The sequence below is a fragment of the Rhincodon typus genome, chromosome 3 (genome assembly GCF_021869965.1).
Source record: "Rhincodon typus isolate 14 chromosome 3, sRhiTyp1.1, whole genome shotgun sequence".
In the NCBI taxonomy this organism is placed as follows: domain Eukaryota; kingdom Metazoa; phylum Chordata; class Chondrichthyes; order Orectolobiformes; family Rhincodontidae; genus Rhincodon; species Rhincodon typus.
Window position 1 is genome coordinate 73,977,896 of NC_063334.1, and position 22,143 is coordinate 74,000,038.

The following is a 22,143-nucleotide window of genomic DNA, read 5'->3' on the forward strand; positions in this document are numbered from 1 at the left end:
GGTGAAGTGTGGAGGAGGGGGGAAGGGTGGCATGGCAAGCAATTAGCAGTCATGCTGTATTCTTTACAAATAGGTTCAAAGATCTTCTAACCCTATCACACTCTCCCACTTCAGGGTATGAAAGATATACTAATTCAATATTAAACCATCAGCATGAAGGCTGCATAATCCTAAACTAAACGTGCATAGTATAAACAACCACAAAAACTGATTAAACTGACAAATATAGGTGGTCTGTAATGTGAAGAAACCCACCAAATACAAACAAGTTCCAGAAGAATATGATGATCATGATTTGTTTTGTTTCCCCCTACCCCGGCCCACATTCAAGTTACTGTTAACAAAGAGCAGTAAAATATATTTCTTAGAATAGTCTGCACTTATTTTTAAGCAGTTTCAAAACAATATTTCGTAGGCTTCTTTTATTTATTCATGGGCATGAGCATCGCTGGCTGGGCCAGCATTTATTACCCACCCTAGTTGCCTTTGAGAAGGTGATGGTGAACTATTTTATTAAACCACTTCAGACCATGTGTTGTATGTAGACCCACAATGCCATCAGGGAGTTCCAGGATTTTGACCCAGCATTACTGAAGTAACAGTGATATATTTCCAAGTCAGGATAATGTGTGGCTTAGCCAGGAATTTGTAGGTGGTGTTGCTTCCATACATCTGTTGCTCTTGTTCTTCGAGATGTTAGTGCTCGTGCATTTGGAAGGTGCTATATAAAGGAACTCTGGCAAATCCGCAAAGCACCTTGTAGATCATACACACTGCTGTTTCTGGGCATTGACGGAGTGGGGAGTGGGTGCTTGAAATGTTTCAAGGTGCTCTTAAACCTATAGGATACTTCTCACTTTGTATTTAAATACATATTATCATGCAAAATGAGCCTAAATTGTATTTCTCAAAAAAATGGAGACTTCTTTTTTAAAGTACAAACAATTCAAATTTTCAGAATAGGAATAGATATTTGCATACTTACTAACTGCAACAATTCCAAGTTTTTTCACCTGTTGAACAACAAAATTTTACATTAGTGGTTAGCTTATTCCTGATTTCTAGAGGGTAACATACAAATTATATGATCAATGATGATGATACATGACATAGCATTTCAAAATAAAAAACGAACTTATCCTGTACAAAACAAAAATATACAGTTCATGCAGCAAATGACCCCCTTCAATCTTGTTCGCAGGATGCTGCTCAATTTTGATCCAGCAACAAACAAATGGCAACACCTGTCCAAGCCAATGACCAGAAGACAAATTTGGCAGTGACTGTGATCCTATGTATCTGTTGCCTGTGTCCTTCAAAGCGATGGAAGTTACAGGTTTGGAAGATGCTGCCAAAGAACCTTTGTCAAATTGCTTTAGTGTATCCTGTGGATATGCCGTGCTGATGAATGGAGTGCAATTAAGCAGGTTCCTTCATCCCAGATGGTGTTGGCCTTCAAGTGTCGCTGGAGTTGAAATCACCCACCTAGTCAAGTAGAGTCCTCTATCACTGTTTTCACTTGTACTATGCAAGTGCTGGTAAAGTTTGACACACCATGAGGCGAACTACTGGTTACAAAATACCCAGGTGCTGATTCCTCCAGCAGACACACTGGAATTGTGTTGGCGATTGTTTCTAAACTCTCTCTCCTTTTCCCAGTAATGTAGGTGGAATGCAGGCCCTGTGGGTGTTAGATTATAATGCTTTCCTTCTCTTCCTCTCTCTCACAATCCCAGTCACAGGCTGAAGGCTCTGGGATGTCTGGTGGATGCAGTACTGTGGTCAATCTCAGTGTTGGCTTGGGTGTGCAGAAGACAGTTTAGTATTTTGTGATAATTGGAGATCCTTCCCAGAATGTCTCGCTTGGTAGGATCTGGTCTATCTCTATCAACAGGGAACCACATGCTCACAAAGACTGGGGTTAGTTTCTTTGGAGCAGAAGAGACGGAGATGGTCATGATTGAGATGAATAAAAGTATAAGCAGTATAGACCAGATCGACTGGAAAGAACTTTTCTGCTTGTTGGAGAGATCAATGACTGTGGGCATAGATTCAAGGTAAAGGGCAGGAGATTTATAGGGAGTGTTGGGAATCTGGAACTCACTGCTGTAGAGACAGGGTGGTTGAGACAGAAACCCCCATTAACATTTAATAAGTATTTAGATGTACACTAACGATGCCAGAGCATATACAAGGCTATGGTCCAGGTGCTGGGAAATGGGGCTAGGATATTTAGGTAGTTTATTTTTTTGACTGGCACTGACTCCATGGGCCAAAGAGCCTTTCTCTGTGCTGTGACTCTATTTTTAGTAAATGGTGCCTCCCAGGACATTATTGGTGGCAGACTTGTTCATGGTGCAACCACTGGCTTTTCAGGGTCAGATTCTTTGAACTGAATTCATCTGGCCTACTTTTGATCCTATTAGTGTTGTTATGAATTCAAAGTCTTAAAGTGCAGTAGTAAGATATGAATCCTCATTCACTGTATTAGCAGTCCAGCAACCTAACCATGGCACAACTGTGTATATTTAAAGTTCTGTTTACAGTGCTCACCTTCCAAACACAAAGCTCATTTTCTGCAGTCATAATTTGTGAGCTAATTATGTCTACTTCCGATATAAATTATGCAGTGGAACATTCAACATTTTACAACTGAAAACGCATAAACATGGACGAAGGTGATGGTGCAGTCCTCTAATCCTGATAAACAGGTAATACTGTAGGGACCTACACTCAAATCCCACCACAGCAGATTGAGATCAATTTAAAAAAGCTTCGAAATTTGACCACAAAACCGTTGTTGATTGTGTAAAGACTGCTACATCAATGTCCTTTAGAGATATTTAGGAGATCTGAAATCCTTTATTGTCTATCCTCAACTATAAAATCCCAAATACGTTGTCCATAGTTGCCTTCTTTAATCGCTGACAACACGGAACATGTCTGCACTTCAACACACTCAGAATTACCAAAGCCGACTGTCACATTTCCTATCTTGATGATAGTCCATTTTCCTCTTCTCTAACTCGAGCATACCATTTAAGCTGAACTCAGCGCAGCATCAATAAAAGGTAAAGTCACCAGTTTCCAGAGGTCTATAGGACTACTTTCTCATTAGAAAGACATAACTGATGGTGAGTTCAGCCTGAGGGTCACCATGCCTCAGGCAAAGACGAGGTTGAGAAGTCAGGACTTTCGTGCTAACCTCAGCCAGTGTGATAACCGAACTGCACTGTTGGGGTTAGTGTGCATCACAAACCAACCAGCCAGCCAAGTGAGCAAACTAACCACTCAGTGCAGAATTGTCAGAATGACAACATGGGGTCTTGATTTAATATTTCATTCACATCTTTTTAAGTAGAAAGCAAAAGATTGCATAGAATGATTCAAAGTCAAGTAGTGAACTGCTTAACTTTTCCTGTTTGCAGGATTTAGTGGTTGTATTTGTCTACATAACAGTAATTCATTAGTTGTGAAGTACCTCAAGATATTTTAAGAATGTTAAAAGTGTCCTTAAATGGAAACTTCATTTTCTTTAATTCACTGTCATAGGTAGGCCATCTACCTGACATGTGCATTATCATCATCTCCAATACCATTTATGCATCACATCCTTAAAAGCTGCAGTAGTCAAGAAAGACAGTAAATTTTTTTCCATAATGGAATTCAAGATTTTGGGAGCCCCAAAATCTTGCATAAATTCCCCCCAAAATGCTGCATGATTCTAAGCTTCAGTTATTTCTTGGATCTGCATCCCATAATGCACTTATCACTAAAATTTAACAAAACCAAACATGACAACTTTGTGTTTTAACTCCAGTACAATTTTAGGCCAAAAAGCATCTCAAGGTTAAACTCCATGCTCTGTTCGCGTTCCAATGTTTCAATTTTAAAATTCTCATCCTGATTTTCAAATTTCTACTCCCCAATATCTCTAATCTCCACTAGCACACTCCAAGTTTTCTGCATTCCTTTAATTCTAGCCTATAGAAATCTTGATTTTAATTGCTCTACTAAAGACGAGTGCACATTAAGCTGCCAGAGTCCCAAGCTCTAAATTCAATCCCTACACTCCCACACTGTTCCCTCATCCACCTCCTTTAAGACACCCTTTAAAAACCCCTCTTACTAATCAAATTTTTGTTCATTTGCTCTAATGTCTCCTTATGTGTCACATTAACAATTTTTTCTCCTAATATTCCTATGAAGCACATGTGACATTTTACTACGTTAAGGTACTTACAAATCCAAATTACTACTTACAGTCATTTATGACTGCCTTCTTACTCAAACAAATCTATATTTTCTCAGCAGCACACAAAACTGTCAAATTCTCTACTGTTCAACTTCTGGGTTCATCACTTAATTATCAAGAAAAGGTTCTCCTTTTTAGTAACCCCACAGCTCCCAGAGATTAATGAAGTGCATATCATCAAGGCACATGCCAGAAGGTAGCATGTTCTATGTTCATTCTCAGCCAGTTTGTCAGAGCACTGCCAGATCAAATGACCATTTATTTAATTCTGCGAGCAAATTTCTTGCCATAATCCTTAGAATAGTGATGTTTTGACTGCCTTTTTTGGGACCTGAAGTTGTCAAAGACACTGTGTGCATTTGCAAATTTGCTTTTTCTTCATTACCAGTACAAGAATCAAACAGGTAGCATCTCAGATCCATCATACAAACAGCTGGAACAATAGCAGGCCTACTCCAACATGCAATTATGATCATGGCTCATCAATAACTCCAATTAAATCTGCTTTTGTTCCATATCTCTATATACCCATACATAAAAGAAACTAGCCTGGCCATGAAGGTTCAAATTGGAGATATGGAAGGCTGTTCTTAACATACAAGGAGGAGCGATATCATTCACATTATAGGTGTTCACTGAGCTTTTTTTTTCCATTCACTTGTGGGACATGGGCATCACCGGCTGGCCAGCTCTGTTTTTTTTATTGCTTGTCCCTAGTTGTGCTTGAGAAAGTGGTAGCAAGTTGTATTCTTGAACCACTGTAGCCCATTTGCTGTAGCTGGACTCAATGCCATTAGGCAGGGATTTCCTTCAAATGTCTAAATAAATTTGTTAAATTCCTGTGACTACTGTATGCAGGCACAGTTTGGCCTGTTTTCACTAGTGGTGAGATATTTTAACCTTTATGGTGACCAGCATCATAAACTAAAAATTCGTCACGACTTCTCAACCTCTTCTCTGCACCTATGTTAAAAGGAAGCCACCAGAAATATGCTGGAGGCATCAACTTTAGGTTCTGTTTGAGAAAATCTTCAATTTCTACAGTGCCATTAAAGTCACAGAAGCAAAAATTAGAAAATTTCTACATGGAATCACTGTGCCCTAGCTGTCCACAACAAGGGACACGTGGAAAACTAATTCTTGAGTACTTCCAAAAACTTTAGTGCTCAAAACAGCATCTGCAAAATCATGGTTATTTCAGCCAGCACCAGGCACATGCTCTGAAGCACAAACTGTTAATGGCGCAAGTTTGAAGATTGTAGAAAAATGTTCATACCTTGGTAGTACGTGCTCTGGAATGCAATCATTGACGAAGCTGTCCATGCATGCATTCAGAAAGCAAATTCTGCCTATGGCTGTCACCATTGTCTCTTGCATCCTGCTGCTGGACACAGAATTCTGGGTCTGCCATAGGCGGAGTTCTGAAATGCTTCCAGCAAAGACTTCCAAAGTCCACCATCAAAATTCAAAGATAGGACAAAATCATATACAAAGTCCTTCTTTGTCATGGGCTCAGCAGTATGAAGATCATCTTTGAGAAAATTCAACTTAATAGTAATGTCCAAAAAGATCTTCCATGGGGAACTATCTCAGGGCATCAAAGTATTCAGCATTGCAAAGCAAGGACACTACGTTCAGTTAATTGACGGCTGGCTTGCAATGCAGAGTGATGCCAACAATATCAGTTCCATTCACGCGCTCGCTGAGGTTGCCGTGAAGGACTCTCCATCTCAACCTCTCCCCTCTCCCATGGCATGATAACCCTCAGGTTAAACAATTGCCAGTCATCTCTTTCTAAATTAGGGGCCACCCCTATGATTTGGTAGGACTACGGCAGCATTAACTTTTTTGCAAAAGTACCTCAAAAGGGCTTGGAAACTTCCACATTTCAGACCATTTGTCTTAAAAAACACTGCAACTGACTGACCCATGTGATAGGAAACACTGAAACTTGGATCATCTTATGTTGAAGACCAGCTATGGCAACTCTCTGTACCAAGCATGACCAGAAGAAGTGGCAATTGGAAAACCTACCTCGAGCACCAAGAGAAATAACACAAACTGCCAGATATGTACAGTTCACACTAATCTTGCATCGGACTCTTCAGTCATGAGAACTCTCCACCACAGGGGGAAAAAAAAAGAAGAGAGCTTGGACATCACGTGTAGGCTGTCATTCATGCATGCATGGTTGGAAGCTATTATTCAAACCCAAGGAGTGAGTTTACTCACAGGGTATATTCGAAAGCTGTTATTAACAGCCACACTTGATTGAGTTTTTTGAAGAAGTAATGAAAAGGACTGATGAGAGCAGAGCAAAGGATGTGATCTTTATGGGCATCAGTAAGGCGTTGGACCAGGTTCATTATGGTAGACTGATAAGCAAGGTTAGATCACATGGAATACATAGGGAGAATTAGCTACTTGGACACAGATCTGGCTCAAAGGTAGAAGACAGGAGAGGGTGGTGGTGGTGGAGGGTTGCTTTTTTCAGACTGGAGGCACGTGACCACCGATGTGCCACAAGGTTTGGTGCTGGGTCCAATACTTTTTGTCATTTATACACACGATTTGGATGTGAACATAGGAAGCATGGTTAGGAAGTTAGCAGATGACACTAAAATTGGAGATGTAGCGGACAGCGAAGAAGGTTACCTCAGAGTACTTCGGGATCTCGATCAGATGGGTGGTCGATGGAAGTTTAATTTAGGTAAATGTGAGGTGCTGCATTTTGGAAAGGCAAATCAGGGCAGGGCTTATACACTTGATGGTAAGGTCTTAGGGAGTTTTGCTGAACAAAGATAGCTTGGAGTGCAGGTTCATAGTTCCTTGAAAGTGAAGTCGCAGGTAGATAGGATGGTGAAGAAGGCATTCAGTATGCTTGCCTTTATTGGTCAGTGCATTGAGCATAGGAGTTGGGAAGTCATGTTGCAGCTGTGCAGGACATTAGTTCAGCAGCTTTTGGAATACTGCATTCACTTCTGGTCTCCCTCCTATAGGAAGGATGTTGTGAAACTAAAAAGGGTTCAAAAAAGATTTATGAGCATGTTCCCATGGTTGGAGGGTTTAAGCTGTAGGAAGAGGCTGAATAGCTGGAGCTATTTTCTCTGGAGCATCAGAGGCTGGGGGAGGGGTTGACCCTATACAGATTTATAAAATCATGAGGGGCACGGATAGGGTAAAAGGGAAGGTCTTTTCCCCAGGGTCGGGGAGTCCAAAACTAAAGGGCATAGGTTTAAGACGAGAGAGAGAGAGAGAGAGAAAAGATATAAAAGGTACCGAAGGGGTAACTTGTTCATGCAGAGAGTGCCAAATAAGACTAGATTTATTTAGGATATCTGGTCGGCCTGGACGAGTTAGACCGAATCGTTCGTTTGCATGCTGTACATCTCTATGACTCTGAGTGAGTTTACTCATATTGTATGTTTGAAAGCTGTTATTAACTACAGCAAGTGAGTTTACTCACATTGTAAGTGTGAAAAGCAGCCCCCACGGCTGTGACGAGATAAAACTCTCGGTGTCGCTGGTGGAAACGGACCACGTGCGGGACCTGGTTACAGTAAAGAGCCAGGGCCCGGTATCCGCTGAAAATGTTGCTTCCTTTACTACGCGACATCCTCCTGGCTGATGGATGAACCTGAGAATGAGACTCTGGTCGTTCAACAGCTCCGGGCCTCCAGACCACCGGCTGCACGCCGTCAATAACCGGCAATGCCCAATCGCTGAACGGCTGCAAGTGTAGCGCTGTAAACCTTCCCACCGATCCCCATCTACAGCAACACAGTTCCGCTGAGTGTTACATTTTATAATTTTCCTCTTCACTCGCCTCATTGACCGGCAAGTTCCCTGAGATACGGAAAACAGATTTGGACAATCCCTCTCATTCACAACAAATATTAAGTGCCATGCACTGCGCATACTAAATAAAAACTGATGATTGTTGATCAAACTTTTTATGACGTAACGCAATAGATTCGCACATAAAAACATTCAAAAGAACTGCAGATGCTGGAAATCAGAAACAAAAACAGAAGTTGCTGGAAAAGCTCAGCAGGTCTGGCAGCATCTGTGGAGAGAAATCAGAGTTAATGTTTCAGGTGCAGTGACCCTTCAGAACTGTTTTCGCCCCAGGTGCTGCCAAACCTGCTCAGTTTTTCCAGATCTGCACATAATTTGTTCATGTACTCTATCTTAAATTCCACAGATTGTGACCAGTTAGGGGACAGGTTTAAAATTTTGTAAGAATTGACCCATATTGATAGTAAGTTGCCCGGTATTGCCAAAACCATATCAACACGGCAAGTGCCAAACACCATTAATACAATTTTAAAAATCCAAGAGCAGAAATAAACAATTCTGGACAGTTTTTCTCCAAGATTGTTTGGAATATGTGCAATAGATGGCCAAATAATATTTGTTTCATCTAATTTCCTGGACTAGTCCAATCACCTGAAGGGTTGAAGAAAAAAATTCCAAAGTTTGTTTCCCTTCAGCTTTTAGTTTTTATTCCCGTTCCTAGCTGATTACAGATCAGCTAATCATGATCTCCAGCGACCAAGAAGGGGCTGGTTTGATAATAATATCGTATTGTATTATCTTTCCGAGAAAAATACAAACGTTTGGGGAAATGGTAGCATCGTGGTAATGTCAGTGCACAAGTAACTCTGGTCTGAAGTCCTGGTGACAGATTCAAATCCTGGTGGTGAAAGATGATGAAAATTCAACAGATACCCGGATGAAAAGCCATCTTATATACAAACATTCATTGGAGAAGGAAATTTGCCATTTGTACCTGGTCTGGGTTATATGTGAACATAGGAGGTATGGTTAGTAAATTTGCAGATGACACCAAAATTGGAGGTGTGTTGGACAGCGAAGAAGCTTACCTTGGAGTACAATGGAATCCAATGGGCTGAGTAGTAGCAGTTGGAGTTTAATTTAGATAAATGTGAGGTGCTGCATTTTGGAAAGGCAAATCAGGGCAGGACTTACACACTTAAGGTCCAGAGGAGTGTTGCTGAAGGTCAAAAGTCACACGACACCAGCTTATACTCCAACAGGTTCATTTGAAATCACTAGCTTTCTGAGTGTTTTCAAATGAACCTGTTGGACTGTAACCTGGTGCCGTGTGATTTTTGACCTTGTCCAACCCAGTCCCACACTGGCACCTCCGCATCAGTGTTGATGAACAAAGAGAACTTGGAGTGCAGGTTCATAGTTCCTTGAAAGTGGAGTCGCAGGTAGATAGGATAGTGAACATAGAACATTACAGCGCAGTACAGGCCCTTCGGCCCTCGATGTTGCGCCGACCTGTGAAACCAATCTGAAGGCCATCTAACCTAAACTATTCCATTATCATCCATACGTTTATCCAATGACCATTTAAATGCCCTTAAAGTGGGCGAGTCTACTATTTTTGCAGGCAGGGCATTCCACGCCCTTACTACTCTCTGAGTAAAGAACCTACCTCTGACATCTGTCCTATATCTATCACCCCTCAATTTAAAGCTATGTCCCCTCGTGCTAGCCATCACCATCCGAGGAAAAAGGCTCCCACTGTCCACCCTATCTAATCCTCTGATCATCTTGTATGTCTCTATCAAGTCACCTCTTAACCTTCTTCCCTCTAACGAAAACAGCCTCAAAACCCTCAGCCTTTCCTCATAAGACCTTCCCTCCATACCAGGCAACATCCTGGTAAATCTCCTCTGCACCCTTTCCAATGCTTCCACATCCTTCCTATAATGCGGTGACCAGAACTGTACGCAATACTCCAAGTGCGGCCGCACCAGAGTTTTGTACAGCTGCAACATGACCTCATGGCTCCGAAACTCAATCCCTCTACCAATAAAACCTAACATACTGTACGCCTTCTTAACAACGCTATCAACCTGGGTGGCAACTTTCATTGATCTATGCACATGGACACCGAGATCTCTCTGCTCATCCACAGTACCAAGAATCTTACCATTAGCCCAGTACTCTGTATTCCTGTTACTCCTTCCAAAGTGAATCACCTCACACTTTTCCGCATTAAACTCCATTTGCCACCTCTCAGCCCAGCTCTGCAGCTTATCTATGTCCCTCTGTAACCTACAACATCCTTCTGCACTATCCACAACTCCACCGACTTTGGTGTCATCCGCAAATTTACTAACCCATCCTTCTACACCCTCATCCAGGTCATTTATAAAAATGACAAACAGCAGTGACCCCAAAACAGATCCTTGAGGTACACCACTAGTAACTGAACTCCAGGATGAACATTTCCCATCAACCACCACCCTCTGTCTTCTTACAGCTAGCCAATTTCTGATCCAAACCGCTAAATCACCCTCAATCCCATGCCTCCGTATTTTCTGCAATAGCCTACCATGGGGAACCTTATCAAACGCTTTACTGAAATCTAAATACACCACATCAACCGCTTTACCCTCATCCACCTGTTTGGTCACCTTCTCGAAGAACTCAATAAGGTTTGTGAGGCACGACCTACCCTTCACAAAACCATGTTGACTATCCCTAATCAAATTATTCCTTTCTAGATGATTATAAATCCTATCTGTTATAATCCTTTCCAACACTTTACCCACAACCGAAGTAAGGCTCACTGGTCTATAATTACCAGGGTTGTCTCTACTCCCCTTCTTGAACAAGGGGACAACATTTGCTAGTCTCCAGTCTTCTGGCACTATTCCTGAAGACAATGACGACATAAAGATCAAAGCCAAAGGCTCTGCAATCTCCTCTCTAGCTTCCCAGAGAATCCTAGGATAAATCCCATCCGGCCCAGGGGACTTATCTATTTTCACACCTTCCAGAATTGCTAACACCTCCTCCTTATGAACCTCAATCCCGTCTAGTCTAATAGCCTGTATCTCAGTATTCTCCTCGACTACATTGTCTTTTTCCTGCATTAATACTGACGAAAAATATTCATTTAGCACCTCTCCTATCTCTTCGGACTCCACGCACAACTTCCCACTACTGTCCTTGACCGGCCCCAATCTTACTCTAGTCATTCTTTTATTCCTGACATACCTATAGAAAGCTTTAGGGTTTTCCTTGATCCTACCTGCTAAAGACTTCTCATGTCCCCTCCTGGCTCTTCTTAGCTCTCTCTTTAGGTCCTTCCTGGCTAACTTGTAACTCTCAAGCACCCTCACTGAGCCTTCACGCCTCATCTCTACATAAGCCTCCTTCTTCCTCTTGACAAGAAATTCAACTTCTCTTGTAAACCACGGTTCCCTCGCTCGACCACTTCCTCCCTGCCTGACAGGTCCATACTTCTCAAGGACACACAGTAGCTGTTCCTTGAACAAGCTCCACATTTCAATTGTGCCCAGCCCCTGCAGTTTCCTTCTCCACCCTATGCATCCTAAATCTTGCCTCATCGCCTCATAGTTGCCTTTCCCCCAGCTATAACTCTTGCCCTGCTTTATATACCGATCCCTTTCCATCGCTAAAGTAAACGTAACCGAATTGTGGTCACTATCACTAAAGTGCTCTCCTACCTCCAAATCTAACACCTGGCCTGGTTCATTACCCAGTACCAAATCCAATGTGGCCTCGCCTCTTGTTGGCCTATCTACATACTGTGTCAGGAAACCCTCCTGCACACATTGGACAAAAACTGACCCATCTGAAGTACTCGAACTATAGCGTTTCCAGTCAATATTTGGAAAGTTAAAGTCCCCCATAACAACTACCCTGTTACTTTCGCTCCTATCCAGAATCATCTTTGCAATCTTTTCCTCTACATCTCTGGAACTTTTCGGAGGCCTATAGAAAACTCCCAACAGGGTGACCTCTCCTTTCCTGGTTCTAACCTCAGCCCATACTACCTCAGTAGACGAGTTGTCATCAAATGTTCTTTCTGCCACCGTAATACTGTCCTTGACTAACAATGCCACACCTCCCCCTCTTTTACCACCTTCCCTGATCTTACTGAAACACCTAAACCCCGGAACCTGCAACAACCATTCCTGTTCCTGCTCTATCCATGTCTCCGAAATGGCCACAACATCGAAGTCCCAGGCACCAACCCATGCTGCAAGTTCACCCACCTTATTCCGGATGCTCCTGGCATTGAAGTAGACACACTTCAAACCACCTTCCTGCCTGCCGGTACACTCCTGCAACCTTGAAACCTTATTTATGACCTCACTACTCTCAACCTCCTGTACACTGGAGCTACAATTCAGGTTCCCACCCCCCTGTTGAATTAGTTTAAACCCTCCCGAAGAGCATTAGCAAATTTCCCCCCCAGGATATTGGTACCCCTCTGGTTCAGGTGCAGACCATCCCGTTTGTAGAGGTCCCACCTACCCCAGAATGAGCCCCAATTATCCAGGTATCTGAATCCCTCCCTCCTGCACCATCCCTGTAGCCACGTGTTCAACTGCTCTCTCTCCCTATTCCTCGCCTCGCTAGCACGTGGCACGGGTAACAAACCAGAGATAACAACTCTGTTTGTTCTAGCTCTAAGCTTCCACCCTAGCTCCTTGAATTTCTGCCTTACGTCCCCATCCCTTTTCCTACCTATGTCGTTGGTGCCTATGTGGACCACGACTTGGGGCTGCTCCCCCTCCCCCTTAAGGATCCTGAAAACACGATCCGAGACATCACGGACCCTGGCACCTGGGAGGCAACACACCAACCGCGAGTCTCTCTCGTTCCCAGAGAATCTCCTATCTGTCCCCCTAACTATGGAGTCCCCAATGACTAATGCTCTCCTCCTCTCCCCCCTTCCCTTCTGAGCAACAGGGACAGACTCTGTGCCAGAGACCTGTACCCCATGGCTTACCCCTGGTAAGTCATCCCCCCCAACAGTATCCAAAACGGTATACTTGTTTTTGAGGGGAATGGCCACAGGGGATCCCTGCACTGTCTGCCTGTTCCCTTTCCGTCCCCTGACTGTAACCCATCTACTTTTTTCCTGTACCTGAGGTGTGACTACCTCCCCGTAACTCCTCTCAATTACCCCCTCAGCCTCCCGAATGATCCAAAGTTCATCCAGCTCCAGCTCCAGTTCCCTAACACGGTTTCCAAGGAGCTGGAGTTGGGTGCACTTCCCGCAGATGAAGTCTGCGGGACACTAGTGGTGACCCTTACCTCCCACGTTCTACAGGAGGAGCATACAACTGCCCTAACATCCATTCCCACTGTTCTGAATTCCCAAACAGACAAATTAAAAAAATAAAAATACTAGTAGCCTTACCAAATCAGCGCTCAGAACCTTTTTTTTTTGGTTAGAGGAGGAAGATGGGTGGGAGACACTACCTAGGTAGTGTTTCGGGTAAAGCAACCGCCCAAATATATTACCTCACTTACTCCAAAAATGGAGTCACGCGAGGTAAGACTTTTATAACCGAAAAGCTCACCTTCCCAGGCTGCCCTCGCGCTTCCTCCCGGACTCCCGCCGCTGAAACAACTGAAAGGCGTTTGGTATGCTTGCCTTTATTGGTCAGTGCTTTGAGTATAGGAGTTGGGAGGTCATGTTGCGGCTGTACAGGATATTGGTTCGGCCATTTTTGGAGTACTGTGTGCAGTTCTAGTCTTTCTTCTATTGGAAGGATATTGTGAAACTAGAAAGGGCTCAGAAAAGATTTACGATGATGTTACCATGGTTGGAGGGTTTGAGCTATAGGGAGAGACTGAATAGGCTGGGACTATTTTCCCTGAAGCATTGGAGGCTGAAAGTGAACTTATAGAGGTTTATGAAATTATGAGGGACATTGATAGAGCAAATAGGCAAGGTCTTTTGCCCGACGTGAGGAAGCCCAAAACTAGAGGGCATAGGTTTAAGGTGAGATGGAAAATATATAAAAGGGACCTAAGGGGTAACGTTTTCACACAGAGGGTGGTGCGTGTATGGAATGAGCTGCCATAGGAAGTGCTGGAGGCTGGTAGGATTACAACATTTAAAAGGCATCTGAATGAGTATATGAAATGGAAGGGTTTAGAGGAATATGGGCCAAATGCTGGCAAATGGGACTAGATTTATATAGGATATCTGGTTGGCATTACAATTTGGACTGAATGGTCTATTTCCGTGCTGTATATCTCTATGACTCCAAAACCTACTCATTTCTGCCCCCTGAAATAACCCACCAAATCCTAAACAAAAGAATGAAAACACACAGAGCTAGGCATTGGAAACAACAAGGGCAAATGCAGTTCTGTTAACCCTGCAAAGCCCTCCTTGCCAACACACAACAGCCTTGAGTGAAAATTGAGTGAGGTATCCTACAGCCTAATCTGGTAGAATCCCCAGGTATGTCCTGTCCCACAAAAGGTAGTGGTACAGAGTCAGAAAGAGGTTGCCCTTGGACTTGCAGTGTGTAAATTACCATGAGATACCCTTAATTTGGATAAATAAAAACCAGAAGAACGTGGATGCTGTAAATCAGGACCAAAGTCTGAAGTTGCTGGAAAATCTCAGCAGATCTGGCAGTATCTGTGAAGAAAAATCAGAGTTAACATTTTGGGTCTGGTGACCCGAAGTTCTAAGGAAGGGTCACCAGGCCTGAAAATTTATTTTCAGGTTCAATCCTTGTGCAGAGTGGTTCTCTGGAGTTCTGCTTCTGAAGAATCCTGAAGTTTAATTCTTATATGATCTGTTGTGGACAAGACCAAACCCCCTCAGAACACACCAAGGAGTTAGCCTAAACCCTAACTTTTATCTTATATAAAGGCAAGTGTAAGGTGCTGCTTTCCAGATGTGATTCGATTGGTTAATCTACTAGGTTTTAAGCAAAACACACTTTATTCTTACACCACAGTTAAAATACAGACAGAAAAAAGAAGAACTGGCATAACTTTATCTCTATTGAAATACTTAACAAAATAATATATATTTTAACCACACTCAAAAACTGTTCCAATATAGCTTCATTCCATGAACAACCTTGACTAAGGCAAATTGAGCAAAACAGATTTCCCTCACTTGCTATCTTCTCCAGTCCTGGAGAAGGGACACAAACAGATTGAATCTAGCAGCAGAGAGGGATCTGTATCTAGCAGCTTCGAGTCGTAAAATCCCAATGTCAATAACTGAAAACAAAACAAAATCCCTGGCTCTGTGTAAGCCTGACTCCACACACACATGCTTCTTTTGTCTAATGTGAAAAAAAACCCAAATGTGTTTACTCTGCTTTCCTTGGAGGTGACACTTTGGCACAAGATTTATAACAACCCCTCCTTCAAGAGATCCAAGACAGACAAATTCCTCTTAAAGGTGATTATCATCATAGATCTGTCCTGCAAAGTTTCTGGTGTATCATTACTGATGATCCTTTCAATCTGTTCATTCTCAACATTGATTACATTTCTGGAGTCATCATGACTGTAGCTTGCCTTCCTACCGAGAGTAGCTTCTCTGTTCCTTATTACATTTGGTGTTAGCTGTCTGTTCAAAACACCGCTTGTCCTGTCATTAACCCCTTCACCTCAGGTCTTTCCTTATGCAGGCAATCTTAATTGCCCATTTGTCACAAGGCAGTAAGTTATCAAGGAGTTTGTTTGCATTGCTTCAACTCCTTGTTCCCAAAGATGTTTAATTAGCATGTTGCTTTTAATTCCTCTAAAACAGTTTGTCCTTGTCTCTTTCATCTCAGGAAAGAACTTATTCCAGAAAGAGTTATTAAAGTTCTGAAGTTTACAGTATCACAGCTGATAGAAGTTTATAAAATAATGGGAGGTATAAATAGAGTTGATGGTAGTTGTTGTTTCTCTAAGATTTGGAATTTCAAGACTAGGGGACACATTTTTAAGGTGAGAGGAGAGAGATTTAAAAACAACATAACAGGCAAATTTTTTACACAGCGGGTGGTTTGTGTGTGGAATGATCTTCCTGATGAAGTGGTGGATCCAGGTACAATTACAATGTTTAAAAGACAATTGGATAGAAATATGAATAGGAAAGGTTTGAAGAGATATGGGCCAGGAGCAGGTGGGCGGGACTACTTTAGTTTGGGATTATGTTTGTCATGGACTGGTTGGACTGAAGGGTCTGTTTCCATGCTGCATGACTCTATGAGTCTTTGTCCATTATTTTTAATATGATAAACAAATACTGGTATGATTGACCATTTTCTACCACATCGGTTCACATCCAAGTTGAATTGCTACACCATGTACAACTTAAACAAAATGCACCATTTCATTATGCAATGCAGATATATGCTAATAATCAATTAATGAATTACAAAATAATGATTAGTAATAAATCATAAAACAAAATAGGGCAATAAGCATGCCAATAAAGACAATAAACTATTGTTGTGAAATAATACAATGCTACATATGTTGCAGTTTTGAGACCATCATGTCTTAACTGAACTAATTCCATTTTCATTTATTGCAGTTGCCAACAGCAAAAAGTAATAATCGTAAAAACAAATGTAGCCAAGTACACAAAATAATAAGAACAACAAGATGTGAATTAATATGAACCCAGGTAGCCATGTGTGTATTACTTTCCCAATTCCAAATATCGTCCCACCAACTATGTTCTTTAACGTTTTTAATATCTGTCTCAATTTTCTCATAATTCCACTATGTAATCTGGTGCCTTTCTTAAAGTCACTTTTATTTCTTGCAGATGGACCTCATACAGACCTCATATTTTTGCCAATAAAACACACACTTCTCCAGCTGAGATGGTCACATCAAGAGTCACAGATTTTTCTTCCTGATGTTGATCAATTCAATTGTTCCTATGCACATAGGCATTTGAGGGTAAATGCAAAATGTCAAATCAGTGATGGATCCAAAACAGGTTATGAAAGTGATATTCATTAGGGATAAAACCAAAGTTGCTGGAAAAGCTCAGCAGGTTTGGCAGCATCTGTGAAGGAAAAAACAGAGTTAACATTTCGGATCTGATGATCTTTCCTCAGAACTGATGGTGGCTGGGAAAATGTCAGTTTATATGCAGAAAAATGGGGAGAGGGATAGGGTAGGGTGTAAATGATAGGATAGAGCCTAAAGAGAGAGAAGAGCAGTTGGACAGACAAAGAGTTGATAATGATCAGGTTGGGAGGGTGAATAATTGTTAATGGGGACTATTAGTGACTAACAACAGGGGTCGTGTAATGGCAGGCTATGTGATAACAAGGCCTGGTGTGTGGGGTAGGGGTCTGGGACATGGGAGAGTTTAGACCCTGAAATTATTGAACTCAATATTGAGTCCGGAGGGCTGCAGGGTCCCCAAGCGGAAAATGATGTGTTGTTCTTCCAGCTTGCATTGAACTTCCCTGGAACACTGCAGCAAGCCAGAGACAGAGATGTTGGCCAGGGAACAGGGTGGTGTGTTAATGTGGCAGGCAACATGTAGTTCAGGGTTTTTTTGTGCGAGCAGAACATAGGATTTTGTGATCCTTTTGATTAAACAATGCCTTGAACAATTCCTTATAAATGTTAGGTAAAGGTTTGGGCACCATAATGGTAACGGAATACCTGCGAGATTCAGAATTACTGGTACCAATTCATAAAGAACATTTCCATACAGTAATTCAACCGTGCATCATATAACTATCCCTCCTCTGGGGTCTTGTTTACCTACAGGTCACTCTATAGGATTTTCGGTCATTTTTGATGAAAGTGCAAGTGTGGTCTGTGGGACCAGTATGGTGGAAGATCTGTGCAAATCATTAGTGCAAATGGACATGACATCCATGTTTCCACTGCATGTAAAATTAACACATAAAGTTGTGGGCAGGGTTGTCTCCGAATGCCGTCGATCTGCAAATAGCAGCGCTTGGTTATTTGTGGAATAACACACAGTCGTCAAATTAACCAGTACACAAATTGTAATGGGTCCTGCTGCTGGACCAGTTGAATATGTACATTTTTGCTTTCCCGACCAAGGAGGTGGAGAATGTATTAGTATCATGACCCCGTGGAGCCATGGAGAGACTTGTTACATTGTACACACCGTGCCCACTTGCACTGAGCAGTGGGTCCCATCTGCTGACTCTATATTTTATGTGAGAAAGCCAGCAGTACAATTCTGATAATCAGCTCCAAAGCATAACTAAAGCGCAGAAACAAAAGATCAGAGTAATTTCTGCCCTTATTTATGATTTATAAGTTTAAACAAATTTCCAAACTCCCCGACAAAATACTACATTACATCTCCTCTAGCCAGGCGTTTGTTTGCTTGTTTCTCTTCCACTGAAGTGAAATCTTGATTTTACATTTTGATTTTCTCTTATTATATTTGGTTCCCTTAGGAGTAACCAACTGCTGTTATTGATGTTGACATGGTCGAGATGATGGTATTAGCTGTTTGGGTTTAACTCATTGTTGCTGTTGAGGCAGTGGTGTGGGGTCTACAGTATCATTCATTCCATTGTTATTGGGAGTTGTCAATTTTGTAACAGTTCGAGTTCTGAGACTAGCTGAGGTACCCAGTCCAACATAGTAGACTCCTCCAGCAGCCTCATTGCTGAGCTAAATTTGCCGCTTCATTTTCCATGCTGTCAAAGAACACATAGCATTGTTGATATGCATTGGTTGAGCCCCAGATGCTTTTAGCTGATTTACATGGTACCGTCCCATTTACTAGTGGCCAATAAAATTTTGTATGCCAATGGCTAGCTTTATCAATTCTCAAATAGGGTCCCAAATATTTGGTGACACACATGTGTTAGGTTGAAAGTCTTGCGGCATTATATTCTCTCCCACTGCATATTCAAAGGTTTGGACTTTGGTATCAAAGAATGCCTTTATTCCTGTTTCTTCCCCATTTTTACTGCTGCTCCTAGACCAGAGACCTGTACATTCTGTATTAAGGTTTCCACAGCTTTCTTGTGGGTAAAGGTTTGAACTTCTGGCTGAAAGAAGTCAAGCTATAATAATCCCTTGATTCCCTTCATGGGTCTCCCTGTCTTCAACACGTGTGGGGTAAAACCTATGAAGCTGGATGGTGTGTTTCTCACCATCATTAAGATATGAGGGAGGATGTCACTCCATTGACCACCATTCTGTTGTGCAGCTTTCCAAATCATTCCCTTTAAGGTTATTTTCATCCTTTCTAAAGTTCCACTTGGTGAAATTTCTGATCTATTTCTAACAGGGCCATACATGTTGCATAATCTGGGTGGTAAAATGTGTCCCTTGGTACAGCTCAATGCTTCTGAGGAGCACCACATAGTAACTACCTGTTGTATTAGTATGACTTTAGCCATGTTGGTTCTAATAGGGAATGCTTCTAATCATTTAAAAAAAAGGTATCTATGATCACCAAAATATATGTAAACCCTCCCCTGCCCTTTGCATAGAGGCAATATAATCTTACGACAATTTGATCCATGAGCCTTCAACAGGTCTAGTATGTCTTAATGCCCCTTTATTTGCATACCCATCTGGGTTATTAGGTGCTAAACAGTTATCCACACAGTGATTCACATTGTCCTCCAACTTTGGCCACCAGCACAATTCTTTAAGACATTGCGAGATATTCTCTTTTCCTTGATGTCCATATATATCATAGGCCATATAAATCGGTTCATTCCTATCACACTAGGGTGCAACATACTTCCCTTCCTTTATTACTATTCCATTCTTAAACTGAACTTTGTTCTTCCAAAATTTGTACCCATCAGGCCATTCATATTGTTGGATTTTCATTAAAGCTTTGTCTTTACTTTGGGCTTGTACCAGCTCTTCTATTTTAGATTGATTTCTTTTACTGCACTTACAGTTTCAGTCACTACTATTAGTTGCCAAGGCTTGCCCTGTTGGACCCCTCGCTTCACGAACTGATCCATTTCACAGGAGAGATCTATGACATGCTATAACTTTCATGATCTCAAATTCTCTATTTCTTGGCTGTTCTACAATTTATTTCAGTACTGGTGCGAAAGATAATGATTTCCCATCTGTTGCCGCAAGACATCCCGCTTCGCAGAAAGGGAGAAAATCAATCAGGCTATTAAAAACATACATGCTTTCAGAGTAAAGATCTGATGGGGTGAGGAATTCCTCAGGATCATAGAATCATAGAATCCCCACAGTGTGGAATCAGGCCATTTGGCCCAACAAGACCACACCGACCCTGCAAAGAGCATCCCAGCCTGACTCATTCCCCTACCCCTGCATTATCGCATGTCTAACTCACCTAACCTAAACATCCCTGGACACTAAGGGCAATTTAGCATGGCCAATCCACCTACCCTGCACATCTTTGAACTACGGGAGGAAACTGGAGCACCCGGAGGAAACCCACACAGACATGGGGAGAATGATTCGCTACATATGCTACCATGGCTAATTCTGCTGCTTGTGTGTACATACTGCTTGGTAATTTTTAAAAAGACCGCATCATGTGTTACCCAAATTGGAGTTTCCATATAAATGCCACATCCTGTCTTCCTGGTACCATCTTCTGCCATGGAGGAGCCATTAAGAAAGATTTTAAATTGGTCCTCCATATCCTTTCCCCTCCTCATTGTCTTTGGAACAAATGGTCCCTTAGGGTCATTGTTTCATAGAATCCCTACAGTGTGGAAACAGGCCCTTTGGCCCAACAAGTCCACACCAACACTCAGAGCATCCCACCCAGACCCATCCCCCTAACCTAACCATCCCTGAACACTATGGGCAAATTACCATGGCCAATCCACCTAACCTGCACATTTTTGGATTGTGGGAGGAAACCAAAGCACCTGGAGGAAACCCACACAGACAATGTGCAAACTCCACACAGGCAGTCGCCTGAGAGTGGAATTGAACTCAGGTCCCTGGCACTGTGAGGCAGCCGTGCTAACCACTGAGCCACCGTGCTGCCCCTGATATGTACATGTAGTTCACTCTGATATAGCAAGTTGTCTGCTCAAAAGACTTTTGTTTTATTTTTCAACTGTAGTATGTAATCCATACGTATTCATCAAGCTATTCTGTTCTGACTAACATTACCATCCTTAAGTCATCCATCCAGCAGTAACTGAATAGGGGTATGTTCAGTTATAATGGTAAGAGGATTAAGGCCAATTATGTATACAAAATGTTGTACTGCCCAGAAAACAGTAAGCAAATGTTTTTCCAAAAAGGAGACACTTTGTTCTGCAGGTGTTAGTAGGTTTCATAGAATCCCTACAGTATGGAAACAGGCCATTTGGCCTAACAAGTCCACACTGACCGTCAGAGTATCCCACCCAGACCCTTCAGGCAATTTAGCATGGCCAATCCACCTAGTCTGCACATCTTTGGATTGTGTGAGGAAACAAGACCACCCGGAGGAAACCCACGCAGACACAGGGAGAATGTGCAAACTCCACACAGACAGCCACCTGAGGGTAGAATTGAACCTGGGTGCCTGGCGCTGTGAGGCAGTAGTGCTAACCACTGAGCCACCGTGCCACAGTCTGGGGGCATAAGAGACAGCATCTAAACACTGATGCCCATTTTGTATCAGTACAGCTGCTAAAATGGTGTCAGTGGCTGCTACTTCTAGTGCAAAGGGTAGCTCTGGATATGAAACCTGTAAAAAAAATGTTTGATTTGATTTATTGCAGTCACATGTCCTAAGTACAGTGAAAAGCTTTGTTTTGTGAGCAGTACAGGCAGATCATAGCCAACAAGGACATACAGGTCATGGGGTGCTTAGACATAGCAAGGCATAGAGGTTACAACTGCATAGGAGATGTGCAAAGCAAGATCAACATTATTTGAAGTTAGAGAGTCCATTCATCAGTGTAATAACGGCAGGGAAGAACCTGTTCTTGAACCTGTTGGTATATGTGTTCAAGCTTCTGTATCTTCTGCCTGATGGAAGAGGTTCTAGGAGAGCATTACCGGGGTGAGAGAGGTCTCAAATGATGTTGGCAGCCTTTCCAAGGCAGTGAGAAGTGAAAACAGAATCCGTGGATGGAAGAGAGATA

General features: G+C 42.3%; 1 protein-coding gene across 1 annotated transcript in view; it reads right to left on the reverse strand.

Annotated features, from left to right (window-relative positions):
- Positions 1-22,143, reverse strand: part of wdr36 (WD repeat domain 36) — a 165,001-nt gene that overhangs the window by 81,380 nt on the left and 61,478 nt on the right. Inside the window, exons 4-5 of the mRNA XM_048593664.1 lie at positions 7,722-8,025; positions 986-1,013 (exon numbers count right to left, since the gene is read on the reverse strand). Of these exons, the coding sequence (XP_048449621.1) occupies positions 986-1,013; positions 7,722-8,025 (332 nt within the window). The remainder of the gene's footprint in view (positions 1-985; positions 1,014-7,721; positions 8,026-22,143) is intronic.